Consider the following 15505-nt stretch of genomic DNA (forward strand, 5'->3'; position numbering starts at 1 on the left):
AAACATATATGTTTAATTTGGATAAACATTTCTAGTGTGTTTGGTTTTAGAGTTAAGTAGGGTTGAGTTTTGATTTTAATTGAGTTGTAATGATTGTGTTGTTGAATTATGAGAAAAATTATAAAAAAGTAATGAATAGTTGAGATAATTTAATATTAAAAATTTAATTGTATAGTTAAAAAATTGAAGAAAATGGAAAAGTAATAATTGTGTTGTTGACTTTTGTTGTTTAGTGAGTAGAGTTAAAATTAAAGTTAAAATTTTATAGTGCGTTTGGTTTTAGAGTTTAATTGCGTTGAGTTTTAATTTTAATTGGATTGTAATGATTGTTTTGTTGAATTATGAGAAAAAGTGTGAAAAAGTAATGAATAGTTGAGAAAATTTAGTATTAAAAATTGAATTGAGTATAATAGAATTGTATGTGGGTTTATGTATGTGACCCACCTTTTTGACTTTGAAGAGTTAATTTTTGTTGTGTAGTGAGTAAAGTTAAAGTTATAGTTAAAATCTTAAAATTCGATTGTGAAACTAAAAAACCGACACTAAAATCAAACGAACAATCAATAAAACTTGTTCGAGGTCCATATTCTTCATTAAATAAACTCGAACTCCAACGTTGACCTTTAGGTGTCGTCCTTTTTCCGTTTGCATCTCAATATTTTGAAATTCAGTGAGAACAACTAAATAAATTTGAATAGATGGATCTGTTGGGAAGGTATGTGCTCAACTAAACAATAACGCAGCGATTAATCTTCCTCCCCTACTGGTGTAATCTAGATAGGAACTAATCAAATCAACCAACAAGTAGTAAAGTAAAAGAACACCAAGAATTTTACGTGGAAAACCCCAATGTGGGGAAAAACCACGGGACCAACTCCGAATCAACGATCCACTATAAATGAAGGTTATACAATGTCTTTCATCAAGGGTAAACCCTTGGATCACCAAACTCAAGAGAAACACTCTCTTGGATCACCCAAACACCAAATTCGTCTCCCACACCGGGTGGTTCACAAAGTCAGCTGAAACAGCACCTACAAAGCTCTAATAGGAATTCTGACCGTTCAGAACTTAGCCCCACGTGTCGTGAAGCTGCTGCCAAAATTTTGTCCTAATCGGAGTTCGTTTGACATCCCGATCGAGGGTTGATCTAGCTCTGGTCGCACAGAAAAACAGCTCTCTGTTTTCAGTATTCTACTGCTTCTCTGTACTGTTCTGCTATCTCAATTCTGCCGCCTCTTACCCAGCTAATTTAGCTGAAAATTAACCCTAACAAAAGCGGGTCCTTGGGCCTGTTAAAGCTCGATAAAAGCCCAACATGATTTGAGCCCAACTTCCTCCAATTGGAGGGATACCCAACAAACTCCCCCTCCCGACTATTTGGAGGCTTCGAGCATACCGGCTATACTTCGACAAATATGAATTTTCTCCCTAGCAAGAGGTTTTGTCATCATATCAGCTCCATTCTCATCAGTGTGCACTTTATCTAGCTTCACCAGCTTGGACTCCAACACATCTCTAATCCAATGAAACTTGATATCGATATGCTTTGATCTCGAATGGAAAGTGGGATTCTTGCAAAGATAAATGGCGCTTTGACTATCACAATGTAGAACATACCTTTCTTGCTTCAAGCTCAACTCCTGCAAAAATTTTTGCAACCACAACATCTCCTTGCAACCTTCGGTCACCGCAATGTATTCGGCTTCCGTTGTAGACAAAGTGATGCACTTTTGAATCCTTGATTGCCATGAGATAGCTCCCCCTGCAAAAGTCATCAAGTATCCCGAAGTGGATTTCTAGGAATCGATATCTCCTGCCATAACCGCATCTGTGTAGCCCACTAACTCCGGCTTACCAGTGCCAAAGTGTAAACACATCTTGGATGTGCCTCTGAGATACCTCAGGATCCACTTAACTGCATTCCAATGCTCTTTCCCCGAATTGGAGAGAAAACGACTAACCACACCAACAGAATGAGCGATATCTGGTCTTGTACAGACCATGGCATACATCAAACTCCCTACAGCTGATGAGTAAGGGACTTTCTTCATCTCTTCGTTCTCCTTCTCACTTGTAGGACATTGCTTCGAGCTAAGTTTGAAATGAGAAGCAAGTGGTGATGAAAACTGGTTTAGCATTACCCACGTTGAACCGATCCAAAATCTTCTCGATGTACTTCTCTTGAGAAAGCCAAAGTTTTCCACTCGATCTGTCACGAGAAATATGTATCCCAAGAATCTGCTTCGCCGATACCAAATCCTTCATGGCAAAGGACTTGCTGAGCTCTTTCTTCAACTCTGCAATCTTGCTCATATCATGACCGACAAGCAACATATCATCCACATATAACAGTAAAATGATAAAATCACCATCCGAAAATTGTTTCACGAACACACAATGATATGAAGTTGTCCGTATGTAGCCATGACTCAACATGAAAGAGTCAAACTTTTTGTACCACTGTCGAGGTGCTTGCTTAAGCTCATACAAGCTCTTCCTCAGCCTGCACACCAAATGCTCCTTACCTTTAACTCGGAATCCTTCAGGTTGCTCCATAGATATTTCTTCTTCCAAGTCACCATGCAAGAAAGCTATTTTTACATCGAGCTGCTCGATCTCCAAATTCAGACTAGCTGCCAGTGCGAGAACAACTCAGATCAATGACATCTCGACAACGGGCGAGAAGATCTCCTCGAAGTCAACTCTTTTCTTCTGGTTGAAACCTTTCACTACCAGTCGAGCTTTGTATCGAGGTCGCGAGTTCTCTATCTTCAACCTGTAGACCCATTTGTTCTTCAATGCTCTCTTACCTTGTGGTAGTTTCACTAGGTCATACGTGTGATTTTCGGACAAGGAGTTCATCTCCTCATTCATCGCCTTCAACCAGTACTCCTTGTGCTCATGTGCCACAGCTTCACCATAGCACTCAGGTTCTCCCCCGTCAGTCAGTAGCACGTACTCATGAGGCGGATATCTTGTAGATGGTCGTCTTACTCTGTCAGATCGTCTAGGTAGATTATCTGCAGGCTCTAACTGTAATTGCGAGCCTGTATCATCCGTAGTCACATCATCATCTACCTGAGAAATCTCACCCCTAGTCGTGGTTTCTTCATACTCACCAGGTACCTTTTCCACTAGATGCTCTACATCAACCGATATAGGAATAGAGATCTCATGAGGACTGCCTACTCTAGCCTTCTCTAACTTTTGCAAATCCTCGATTGTCTGGTCCTCAAAGAACACAACATCCTTTCTCCTGATGATCTTCTTGCTATCAAGGTCCCAAAACCTGTACCCGAACTCTTCATGTGCATAACCCAAGAAGATGCATTGTTTTACATTAGCATCGAGCTTCGATCTTTCATCTCAAGGAATGTGAACAGATGCCCTACACCCAAAGACTCTGAGATACTTGTACGATACTTCCTTGCTGGTCCACACCTGCTGGGGTACATCTCCATCAAGTGCAACTGACGGTGTAAGATTAATAAGATCAAACGTTGTCCTCATTGCCTCGCCCCAGAAAGACTTAGACAGTTTTGCCTGAGAAAGCATACAACGAACTCTCTCAACAATTGTGCGGTTCATCCTCTCTGCAAGCCCGTTCTGCTGTGGTGTCTTCAGTACCGTCTTCTCAAGTTTGATACTGTGAGTCCTGCAATAGTTCTCGAAAGGACCCCTATACTCACCACCATTATCAGCTCTGACACATTCCAGCTTCATGCCCGTTTCTCTTTCCACTGCTGCATGGAAGTTCTTGAAAATCTCAGTCACCTTATCTTTAGTTTTCATAGGGTAAGCCCAAACCTTCCTGGAGTGATAATCTATAAAGGTCACAAAATAGAGAGCACCACCAAGAGATCTATCCGACATGAAACAAACATCAGTATGCACAAGATCAAGTATATAATCGCATCTAGAGGGACGACTTCTAACAAAAGAAACTCTCCTCTGCTTACTAGCTAAACAGTGATCACAAGTGCTCAAGTGCATACCTTTAATGGGCAAAGACTGCTTTCTAGCAAGAATTTGAATACATTTCTCGCTGATATGCCCAAGTCTCCTGTGCTATAGCTTGATAGGATAATCCTCGGCAACATTAACCTGACCGGAATTGTGCCTGGCATGCAGCCTGTAGAAAGTGTCGGTCTTCTGACCCCATGCCATAATCAACGAACCTTTGGAGAGCTTCCATCCCCCATTGCTAAATTCATTACTGTAGCCTTCATCATCAAGCTGACCCGTCGAGATTAGGTTAAGGCGAATTTCTGGAACATGCCTCACCTTCTTCAGAAGCAACTTGCAGCCAAGCTCGGTCTCTAGACAGACATCACCAGTACCGACAATCTTGCATGACTGTCCATTCCCCATTCTCACATAACCATAGTCCCCGGTAGTGTAAGATGAGAAGAAATCCCGATGAGGAGTGACATGAAACGAGGCACCTGTATCTACAACCCAGGTAGAGTCTTGACATGTGAAGTTCACATAGACTTCATCACAAATGATGTAGGTCTCTCCATCAGATGCCGCGGCTGTAGTGCCTTCTTCCTTCTTGCTCTCACCGTTGCCATTCTGATTTTTCTTCAGAGCTCTACACTCCCTTTTGTAATGTCCCTCTTTTCCACAGTGATAACAAGTGACCACTTTCCTCGTCTTCGACTTTGATCTACCCCTGGATTTGTCACGTGAGTTACCATGCTTGGAAGAGGAATTTTTGCTTTGACTTCTCCCCCGTTGTTCAGTAACCAAAGCTTCAGACCGAATGGAAATCCCAGAGCTTTTCTTTCTAGTCTCCTCATTAAATAAACTATCTGTTACTGTGGCCAACGATAGTTTCCCATTTGGCGCAGAATTGCTCAATGCAACCACAAGTGTGTCCCAATTATCCGGTAGAGTCCCTAAAAGTAGATAAGCCTGCAACTCATCGGGTAATATTATCTCCAGGTTTGTCAACTGGTTAATAATATCCTGGAAATTACTCATGTGCACAGCCATATCGCCTCCATCCTAGTAACGAAGATGAACCAGCTTCTTCACGAGGAATGCCTTATTTTGCGGTGTCTTCCTCGCATAGAGATTTGTCAATTTATCCCACAAAGCTTTCGCATTTGTCTCTTGAGCAACATGATGATAAATACTATTGTCTATCCACTGCCGAATCAAACCAATAGTCTTCCGATTTGTGCGTTCCCAAGCCTTGTCATCCTTATCTTTGGGTTTCGCGGAATCCCCTTCAATGGGATCGTACAAATCCCTGCAAAATAGAAGATCCTCCATCCGAGACTTCCATATAGAGTAGTTGGTTGCATTCAACTTGAACATAGATCCTGTAGTCTCCTCCATCTCAAAAACACCGAAAAAACTCAAACTTCTCTAACCCGAGGCTTTGATACCACTTGTTGGGAAGGTATGTGCTCAACCAAACAATAACGCAGCGATTAATCTTCCTCCCCTACTGGTGTAATCGAGATAGGAACTAATCAAATCAACCAACAAGTAGTAAAGTAAAAGAACACCAAGAATTTTACGTGAAAAACCCCAATGTGGGGAAAAACTACGGGACCAACTCCGAATCAACGATCCACTATAAATGAAGGTTATACAATGTCTTTCATCAAGGGTAAACCCTTGGATCACCAAACTCAAGAGAAACACTCTCTTGGATCACCCAAACACCAAATTCGACTCCCACACCGGGTGGTTCACAAAGTCAGCTGAAACAGCACCTACAAAGCTCTAATAGGAATTCTGACCGTTCAGAACTTAGCCCCACGTGTCGTGAAGCTGCTGCCAAAATTTTGTCCTGATCGGAGTTCGTTTGACATCCCGATCAAGGGTTGATCTAGCTCTGGTCGCACAGAAAAACAGCTCTCTGTTCTCTGTATTCTACTGCTTCTCTGTACTGTTCTGCTATCTCAATTCTGCTGCCTCTTACCCAGCTAATTTAGCTGAAAATTAACCCCAACAAAAGTGGGTCCTTAGGCCTGTTAAAGCCCAATAAAAACCCAACATGATTTGAGTCTAACTTCCTCCAAATTAAAGGGATACCCAACAGGATCCATTTAGAGTTAAAACTCTTTTAATTATAAATTTTATTCACTTACAATATTCGAATTTGAAACCTTACTATAGAGTATAATATGAATTGTACGTACTGTTTCTCGACCGACCCTTTTGGATATTGCAGTAATGCTGCCGGATTCAGTAAGTTGGCTCGATCATTTCACTATGGTTTTTTTTTTTTGGCTCGGTAATCTTTTTCATTATGGTGACAAAAGATCCGTAAAAGTGCTAGGCTTAATATGTATGATCAGAGAGCAATCCACTTGGAGCACAGTCGGAGGATTCCATTGTTTCTCTCTATGGATACGTGGCACTTGCTAGGTGCAAATAGACTGGGTACTCACAAACCCACAGTTCTGTCTGTGTTAAATGCAGCTAAAGTCTTGTGTTATCTTATATTTCGGTCTAACATATATGTGATTTTCACAACGAACTTATTATTTCCACAACAATTATTGGTTGCTATTGACTGAATTTATAAACACATAAGTAGTGGACTATAAATTTCTTGTGGTTCTTTTTTCTCGCGGCACGGCATCAGTGTAAGGAACGATAGGTTAAAATTCTCTCATGTGCTAATTTCTAATTGCATGATTCTCTCTTACCAAGAAATATATTTTTCTTTTGGGGTTTTTACCTAAAATGACTATTGGTTTACCCGTTTTGTCAAATCTATCCTATGCTTTTTTTTATCAAATCTATCACATGATTTACTTTTTGCATCAAATCTATCACGGCGTTATCTTTCAGTCAACATCTAACAGCCTTGCTGATGTGGCACGTGGAGAGATAGTGGGCCACACTTGCCACGTGGGCACCACGTCAGCACGGTCGTTAGATGTCGACGGAAAAGATAACGTCGGAATAGATTTGATGCAAAAAGTAAACCATGGGATAGATTTAACAAAAAAAAAGCATATGATAGATTTGACAAAACGTGTAAACCATGGGTCATTTTAGGTAGATTCCCATTTTCTTTTTTATGAGTTAGTTCCTAAATTCATTAATTTTTTTTTGTTAATTTTGTGTGTAATTTTAAGTTCGCTCCCATATATCTCATATTCTTTCCTCACTTGAACCCATTAATATTTTATTTTTATTTATTTATTTAGTTTTTTAAAATTTTGTGGGTAATTTTAAGTTCTCTCCCATATATCTCACTCTTTCCTCCCTTGAACCCATTAATATTTTATCTTTATTTTTTTTTCTTTTACAGCCTAGATATTGCTGGCGTGATCTCTAATTTAAATAAACGAGCAGATCATGATCTTCCGTCTCCTCCTATTTGTGAATTATCGTTTTTTTGTTGAATGACTTAGTTATTCAATTGAATATTAACAAATGAATTATACTAATATTTGTAATATTCATAGCGTCAAGAAAACAAAGAGAATATCAAATAATGAGCAAAGAAAAGGACCAAAAAAGAGATAGTTTATATTTAAATTTTAATATCAAAAGAGAGTAATTAGTCATTTGCCCAAATAAATTAGGGTATGTTTCAAAACAACTTTATTAGTTGTAAAAAAAAAAGATACGATAAGTCTTTCAAAGAAATAAATAAAACAAAGATAAGATATATTATACTGATGGGATAACGTAGGGAGCGAGTACATAATTAGTGAAATAAAATATATGAAAAGAGATTGGTGCGGGAAGAGAGAATCTTGAAATATTTAGGGGACAACTCATAACCATACTTAAAAAGTGAATGGGATCAGTACTTTAGTAAATTAATCTGTAATTCCTGTGAAAATAGTAGATTAGATATGAAAATATCCCTGCCTGTATCAATTAAATTTTGTGATCCAACCATGTAAGCTTTCATGTTAGGGAAAGGGAGAAAATCTTATCCGTAATGTGCATACTATGTGGTATTGAGTCACAAGACTCAACGCAATAATATCTCCTATAAATATATCGTTTTTCTCAAACTACCTCACTCTTTTACTTTCATATCTCTTCTTCCGAAAGGGAAAGAATCAAGTATGATGAGCCTCTTGCCAGAGAAACACATAGCCGTGTTGCCGTTCATCGGGGCAAGCCATTTTCAGCCTCTTGTCAACCTCGTGCTGAAGCTAGCAGCCGCTGCCCCAAGGGTACTCTTCTCTTTACTCATAGCAACCGGGGACAAACATCTTTTATCTTGTTCCGATTTGCCAGTTAACGTGAAATTATATGAGGCTATTAGCTCGCCATGGCTAAGTCCCCCGCCGGGCGAATCCCGAAAGGAGAAGATGCAGCAGTTCTTGGAGGGGGCTCCAAGGACCTACGAAATGGCAATCGCGGTCGCAGAGGAAACTGCTGGAGTGAAGGTGAGTTGCCTTCTTACCGATGTGTTCTTCACCTTTGCCAGCACGCTTGCAGAGAAGAAGCAGGTGAAGTGGATCTCTTTATGGGTGTCCTCACCACAAGTTCTCTCCGCATACGCTTACTCTGATGTGATCATTCAGAAGTTCCGCCATGATGAGTGTACGGACCCGAATGTGAACTCTCGTCGGGGCCCGCATTGCGCGCTTTTGGATCGCGCGGCTTGGGAGTGTCCACCTTCTCGTGGGGACGCGTGACGGACACGCGTGAGAGAAGGAGTCGCCACTTATCATTTTACGACCCGAAGGTCGAGGGCGGATAAGTTACCCGGGTCTAGGGGTATGGAACACCTAGTTTGTTGTTAAGGCATTGATCTGTGCGGAACCGGAAAATCCGTGTTCGGGGGTTCATGTTACTTGCGGGCCTATATCCCGCATGCCCTTTCGGTACTCTAGTTTGCTAGGCTTGCATGTTTTATGATTTACCGCATGAATTAAGCTGCACTCGGCTCGCACGTTTTGACACCGGAGATTCGGTGAATTAAACGATGTCGGTTGAGAAGCCGAGAGAGAAGTAAACCCGTATGTCGGGGAGTTGCTTCACAATCTTGCGTTACAGTTCATCGAACCATGGAGGTTGAATCCCTGCGTGAACCAAAACCGCGAGATCTTGGATTTACTTGTGTCTGGGCAAGCATTAGACCGATTCGATTAATTCGACTCTCGGACCGTTCGCTCACCGACTGGAATTCTTACAGAACAAATGTACAAAATAAAAGTCCTTACAATGCTCTCGAAAACAATAAATACAAATTACAAAAGGGTCGAATTCCAGTCGTTTCGCGTTCGGTTATTATTCCACTCTAACTCACCGTGAGTTTAGGGAAAAGACCGAAGAACTGAAATTCAATGGACGCTCTCACTGAATAGGGCGTTGGACCCTGTGAGTGTTGATTAGGGCGTTGAACCCTGTGCTCGATGATTAGGGCGTTGAACCCTAATATTATTCGGCCTAGGGATCAGGCTCGACCCGCATGGCAAACAGGTGCGGAAAGATAACACGCAACATCTTAATAATAGACAAAGTGTTTGTTATTATCGAATGTACGTGTTTTAACAAGTTGTTAATCCGGGGTATTTTGGCATGCAAATCCTACCCTAGACAAACCAGCACGTGCCAATATTTTAGCATTCGGCTTTGTTTTGAGAACCTGACAAAGAGAGTCAAATCTCATGTGTGTGGATTGATTTTACAGTTGTTCTGTATTGTGACACTGAATTTCCACTGAATTAGCCAAACTCGTGTTTTGACTCTAGATTTGGAATCTAGAATTCCTCCTAACCATTATCTAGTGTTTGGTTAGGTCGAGTGAAAGGTTAATCAGCATTTTGCATGTTTTCTGACAGAGATAACCGTTCTAGTTACCCGAGTCTATGTTAGGATGATAGAAACTCATCAGTTAGATAAGAAAAGGCTATGCAGATGAACCTGTACCTGAACAGGTAGACCGTTCTTATCCCGTACTGTAGTGTTTCTGTCATGCTAACCTTAAGAGTGTCGTTGAATTGTGAAATGACGATTTTGCCCTTTATTTGAAAATTGTTTTCAGAAAAGGGGAAACATCGCAGTGCGGGCCACCTCGGCCTGTAGCCGGTGTCGACCAATTCCCTGGATCGTCCAGGGTCATGCAAGAACCCCGAAAAAGCCAAAGAACCGGTCGGTCTGCCCGGAAGTGATCTAGAAAGATCTTCTGCATCATGACCTGAGTTACCTGGAATCAGGTAAAAACTCAAGTTGAGACACAGAAGCCCTTTTCAGACATCCATGCTACATCGGACCGCGCGTTTCGGGTTTTGAAATTGATAAGTTTGAACAGGGCACCGACGTCATTTGACAACTCATCGACGCGAGTTATCAGTTAATGGCCAATTCGTGTAAACTTTATCAGTGTAAAGTGGGTTTAATCATGTGAGCGTCCCGATTAACCCTTTTGTGGAATTGATGCCTAAGGGTTATGCCGAATGCATTAATTGTGAAAACGATTCACGACTCGACGACCAAGACGATTCCATAAGGATCGAGGATAATTTGGTCCAATGACCGAAACTACCCTCATAACCGAATCGACCCGAATGAGTCATCGATACCCGAATCCATGCATGCTTTGTTTTGAAAAGACATTTTCATGCGATATTGCGACGATAATGTAAATTGCAAATTACACGAAAGCCGAGAACAGACTCAAAACGGGAAGAGGAAGCCTCATTCAACCCGTACGAGTCTAAGAGGCTCTCGGCCACTTCTCTTTGGAGATAGCCGAGAAGTCCCATGGCCCGAATGGGGTTCCACGAGGTTTACCCGTCTCGTTTCGAATCATTTCTCGCATGCTCAAACGACAAACATGATAAATGACACGATTAAACGAAAATCGATATTGCCATGATTTGAATAACTCATTCGAACATGCAAACATGCACAAACAAGTTATTTAAGGAATCGATAAAACAATACCGACTTCATGCATGTAAGAAAACACGAGAAGACTCGGGAATCGAACTTGGATCGGGGCTAAGAAGGCCGTTCTTAACTCGAGGAAAGCAAGCCAAGTCTCGGTTACCTCTTCTTGAGGCAAACCCGAGAGCTCTTTTGCTTATTTCGGGTCGGGAAGGTCTTCCGATGGTCGATCCAAACGTTTCCCGACATGCTAACATGTTAATCGAGGATAAACAGGCATGATATAATGTAAAAAGTGCATAAACATGAAGTCTTGCAAGTGAACATGCTTTGTGCACCATATTACTCCATAGCCATGCAAATAATGTAAAAAGCCCTAACTCCTCTAAGTCAAGAGTGATTTACCTAGCCTCGGGATACGAGGAAAGAGTCGGGGAAGTGTTCGAGAGTCGGGTCACTCGGTTGAACGCTTGAAAGAATGCTCGGGTGCAAAAGATGCACGTTCGGGGAGCTAGGTGCACGGGGAATGCGGCTGGAATGCACGGGAGGCGCGCGGGCGTGCGCGGGCGCGGAGGCGCGCGGGCGTGCAGGCGTGCGCGGGGCGCACGGGGGTGCGCGGGGCGCGGCGTGAGCGTGCGCGCGGGCAGGCGGCGCTGCGCGGGCCGCGCGGGCGCGGGCGTGCGCGCGGGTGGCGCTGGCGGGTCACTATTCACCCGAGAGTAGCGATTTCACCCGAAATGCACTATTTGACCTGAAACAATAATTTAAAGACTTCAAATGGAAAAACCAATTTCATCAATGAACTCCATGGGTCCAAAATGAGTGGGATATGAAGTTTGAGAAATTTTGAGCTTAAGTCAGGATGATGAACATCGGCTTCCGACTTAAGAACTCAAGGCTCTCTTTTGATCTTTTCGGTTTTCTTTTCTCTTCCTTCTAAGTGCTGAAGTTTTCTGGTTCTTGAGTGTTCTTGGCTATGGAGTTTGAGAGGATTTCTTGAAAGAGAAAGGTTGGAGAGAGTGTGTAAAAGGAGAAGTGATTATCTTAATCACTTTTGGGCCATTTATAGGCAAAGCTAATGACACAATTAGCAAAAGCAAGTGCTCTTAACCCCCATGCTTAGAAAATATCAAGCCTCATCCTCTTCCATTGCATTAATGAAGAAGAGATAAGACATTGATGAGCATTGATGGAGGCTTGAGTGTTGTCTTCAAACTCTTGGATATTTTCAAGCAAGAGTGCAAGTTGGCTTCTTGCATTGAAGAAGAAGAAGAAGCTTCTAGAGTAAAGGGTGACTCATCTTGAATAGCCCGTGGGTCCCACGACCGAAGAGGAGAAACCGGGAAAAAGCTCGGGTCTCGATTGATCGCGCATTCGAAGTTCGTGGTTTGAATTGAACGTCGAATTATCGATATACGCGAGGAAATGGATTTAATGAGTCCGAGATTGGCATTTTCCGTGAGAAATTGCCAAATGTCTGTATGAGGCTTGGAAGCCGGTTTTGCTCCTTTTATGCATTCAGAGCGAGGTTACCCACTTCTGACAGCATATCTTGTATCTGCATCCCACGTCGGTCATTTTGACATAAATTGTCAAATTACGTGGGCCCTTGTCCCTTAAGCCGGTAAATACAAATATGGAGCCGGAGATGTCCTAGGAGGCCGAAACTGGATTTCTCAGATTGCTTTCTGAGTTTCTTGGGCGATCCAGAGATTACTGCGATCTCTGTTTGCTGAGATTGGGCCTCTAAGGATATGAAAAGTGCATCTGGGACCCTTAAAGCACTGCTCGAGGGGTCTAGATGAGTTGTGTGATTCATTCCGACAATTCCACATTGAGCCTTGAGAAGGCTAGCATTGTGTAAGGTAAGCATCCGGCGTCAAGTTTCCCCAAAGAGGACCTCCGGATATGGATTTTCACTGAAAATGGCCTTTTGTGCCCCTCAGAGGTTACTCGGGAAACCGTGAAGGGTTTTGCTGTCTGTTTTGCCCAATTGCGAATGTCCGCTGGAGTTTTCAGGGCAATGTAGTGTGAACTTCGTTTGCCGTAATTCCATCAGACCAGTCTCCGATTACGCTCTTCCGAAGAAGGGTATGCCCGTTTTGTCATTCGGAAGTCATTCAGAGTGTCTGTATGGCTTCTAAAAGACAATATGAAGCATTGCTCGTGCTCTGTATGATTGAGGGGCATGGCCGCATCTGATATTTGGAATTAACTTTTCTTCGAGAAACCGGCATTTTTGGACTTCCACTGAAAAGTTGTCTGTATACAGAAAGTTGTTCTGTATAGAGCAGATGATTTGCAAAATGCCTTTGGGGACACTTTTCATCTGTTTGGCATTGGAGTGGATTTTTGGGGTCCAATATTGGCTGTCTTCCGATGATCGAGCGAACTATCGAAAAATAGAATTGTCCGTGTGATATACTGAAAATGCCGGTTTTGGATATTGCTGAGCTCTCTAGTCACTCTATTACCCTTTGGTGACCCCTGGAGTCCTTCTGTCATATGCATGCGTCATTTGCCCGATTTTGCCGACTTGAGGATGAATAGTGATTTTCTGCTCTGTTAAGTCGTTTTTCTGTATTCTGCTCAGGTTGTGGCTTGGATCATTGCTGATATCATCGTTTGGAAAGGTGAGCCAAAATTGGGTGCTGACAATGAGGAGGCGCGGTCTCAACCAGAAAGGACCCTAGAGGGCATTCCTGGATTATCAAGAATGCGCATCAAGGATTTGCCGGAAGCACTCCAACACACCTACCTGGATGACATGTATACATTGTTCCGAGTGTTCCGTGAGCTCGGGACGGTGCTGCCACGAGCTGATGCCGTTCTGGTGATCTCCTATGATGAAGTGACTCCTGAGCCCTTGGTGGCGAACCTCAAGTCAAAGTTTCAGGAGCTGCTCCTCGTAGGCTCCCTCACAGCGTCGTTCACTCCACCTCTACATGACTCGGGATCAAATAAAACTGGTTGCCTTGCCTGGCTAGATAAGCAAAAGCACCAATCGGTGGCGTACATAAGTTTCGGGACTGTGGTGGGGCTTCCCCCGGAAGAATTATTCATCCTAGCAGAAGCTCTGGAGGCGAGCAGGACACCATACCTGTGGTCACTCAAGGACCACCTGTACGGACCCGAATGTGGACTCTCCTCGGGGCCCGCATGCGCGCTTTTGGATCACGCAGCTTGGGAGTGTCCACCTTCCCATGGGGATGCGTGACGGACACACGTGAGAGAAGGAGTCGCCACTTATCATTTTACGACCCGAAGGTCGAGGGCGGATAAGTTACCCGGAGTCTAGGGGTATGGAACACCTAGTTTGTCGTTAAGGCATTGGTCTGTACGGAACCGGAAAATCCGTGTTCGGGGGTTCATGTTACGTGCGGGCCTATATCCCGCACGCCCTTTCGGTACTCTGGTTTGCTAGGCTTGCATTTTTGTTTATTTACCGCATGAATTAGGGTGCACTCGACTCACACGTTTTGACACCGTAACTTCGATGAATTAAACAATGTCGGTGGAGAAGCCGAGAGAGAAGTAAACCCGTGTGTCGGGGAATTGGTTCACAATCTTACGTTACATATCATCGAACCATGGAGGTTGAATCCCTGCGTGAACCAGAACCGCGAGTTCTTGGATTTACTTGTATCTGGGCAAGCATTAGACCGATTCGATTAATTCGACTCTCGGACCGTTCGCTCACCGACTGGAATTCTTACAGAATAAATGTACAAAATAAAATCCTTACAATGCTCTCGAAAACAATAAATACAAATTACAAAAAGGTCGAATTCCAGTCGTTGCGCGTTCAGTTATTATTCCACTCTAACTCACCGTGAGTTTAGGGAAAAGACCGAAGAACTGAAATTCAATGGACGCTCTCACTGAATAGGGCGTTGGACCCTATGAGTGTTGATTAGGGCATTGAACCCTGTGCTCGATGATTAGGGCGTTGAACCCTAATATTATTCGGCCTAGGGATCAGGCTCGACCTGCATGGCAAACAGGTGCGGAAAGATAACACGCAACATGTTAATAACAGGCAAAATGTTTGTTATTGTCGTGTTTACGTGAATTAACAAATTATTAACCCAGGGGTGTTTTGGCATGCAAAACCTACCCTAGACAAACAAACGTGTGCCAATGTTTTAGCATTCGGCTTTGGTTTGAGAACCTGACATATCGGGTGTCTGCAGTCAAGTTTCGTGTGTGTGGATTGTTTTTACAGTGATTCGGTGTTGTGACACTGAATTACCACTGAATTAACCCAACTCGTGTTTTGACTCTAGATTTGGAACCTAGAGTTCCACCTAACCATTTTCTAGCGTTTGGTTAAGTCGAGTGAAATGATTAGTCAAGTAATTGTATTTTGATACAGAATACCCAACTGACATCTTAAACGATGCTAAGATGACGACAAATCACAAAATGATGTTCTTGCCCTTGATTTGAAAATTTGTTTTCATAAAAGGGAAACAACACAATATCTATTTGAAAGTATGAGGGTTTTAAAAAGGGCATTAACACCGTTTTTGTAATTCGTCGACACGAGTTACAAATTAATGTCCAATTCGTGCAAAGTTGTTTAAATTGAATGAATTAACCGTGTAAGCGTCCTGATTAACCCGTTCGGGGAATTAATGCTTAAGGTTATGCCGAATGCATTAATTGTGAA

The 15505-nt window shown here is 42.6% G+C and overlaps 1 protein-coding gene across 4 annotated transcripts; it reads left to right on the top strand.

Moving 5' to 3' along the window:
• The first annotated feature begins 7929 nt into the window (after nucleotides 1-7929).
• On the top strand, nucleotides 7930-14101 carry LOC116195173 (flavonol 3-O-glucosyltransferase-like). Of its 4 annotated transcripts, none has more exons than XM_031524160.1 (3): nucleotides 7930-8447; nucleotides 8523-8535; nucleotides 13491-14101. In XM_031524160.1, the coding sequence occupies exons 1-3, from the start codon at nucleotides 8058-8060 to the stop codon at nucleotides 14048-14050; spliced, it is 963 nt and encodes a 320-aa protein (XP_031380020.1). In that variant the 5' UTR covers nucleotides 7930-8057; the 3' UTR covers nucleotides 14051-14101. The 4 variants fall into 4 exon arrangements, with proteins under 4 accessions (XP_031380020.1, XP_031380021.1, XP_031380019.1 ...); XM_031524161.1 differs by having other exon boundaries at nucleotides 7932-8384; XM_031524159.1 differs by having other exon boundaries at nucleotides 7933-8535; nucleotides 13491-14100.
• The last annotated feature ends 1404 nt before the right edge of the window (nucleotides 14102-15505 follow it).

The sequence above is a fragment of the Punica granatum genome, chromosome 2 (assembly GCF_007655135.1).
Source record: "Punica granatum isolate Tunisia-2019 chromosome 2, ASM765513v2, whole genome shotgun sequence".
Taxonomy (NCBI): Eukaryota; Viridiplantae; Streptophyta; class Magnoliopsida; order Myrtales; family Lythraceae; genus Punica; species Punica granatum.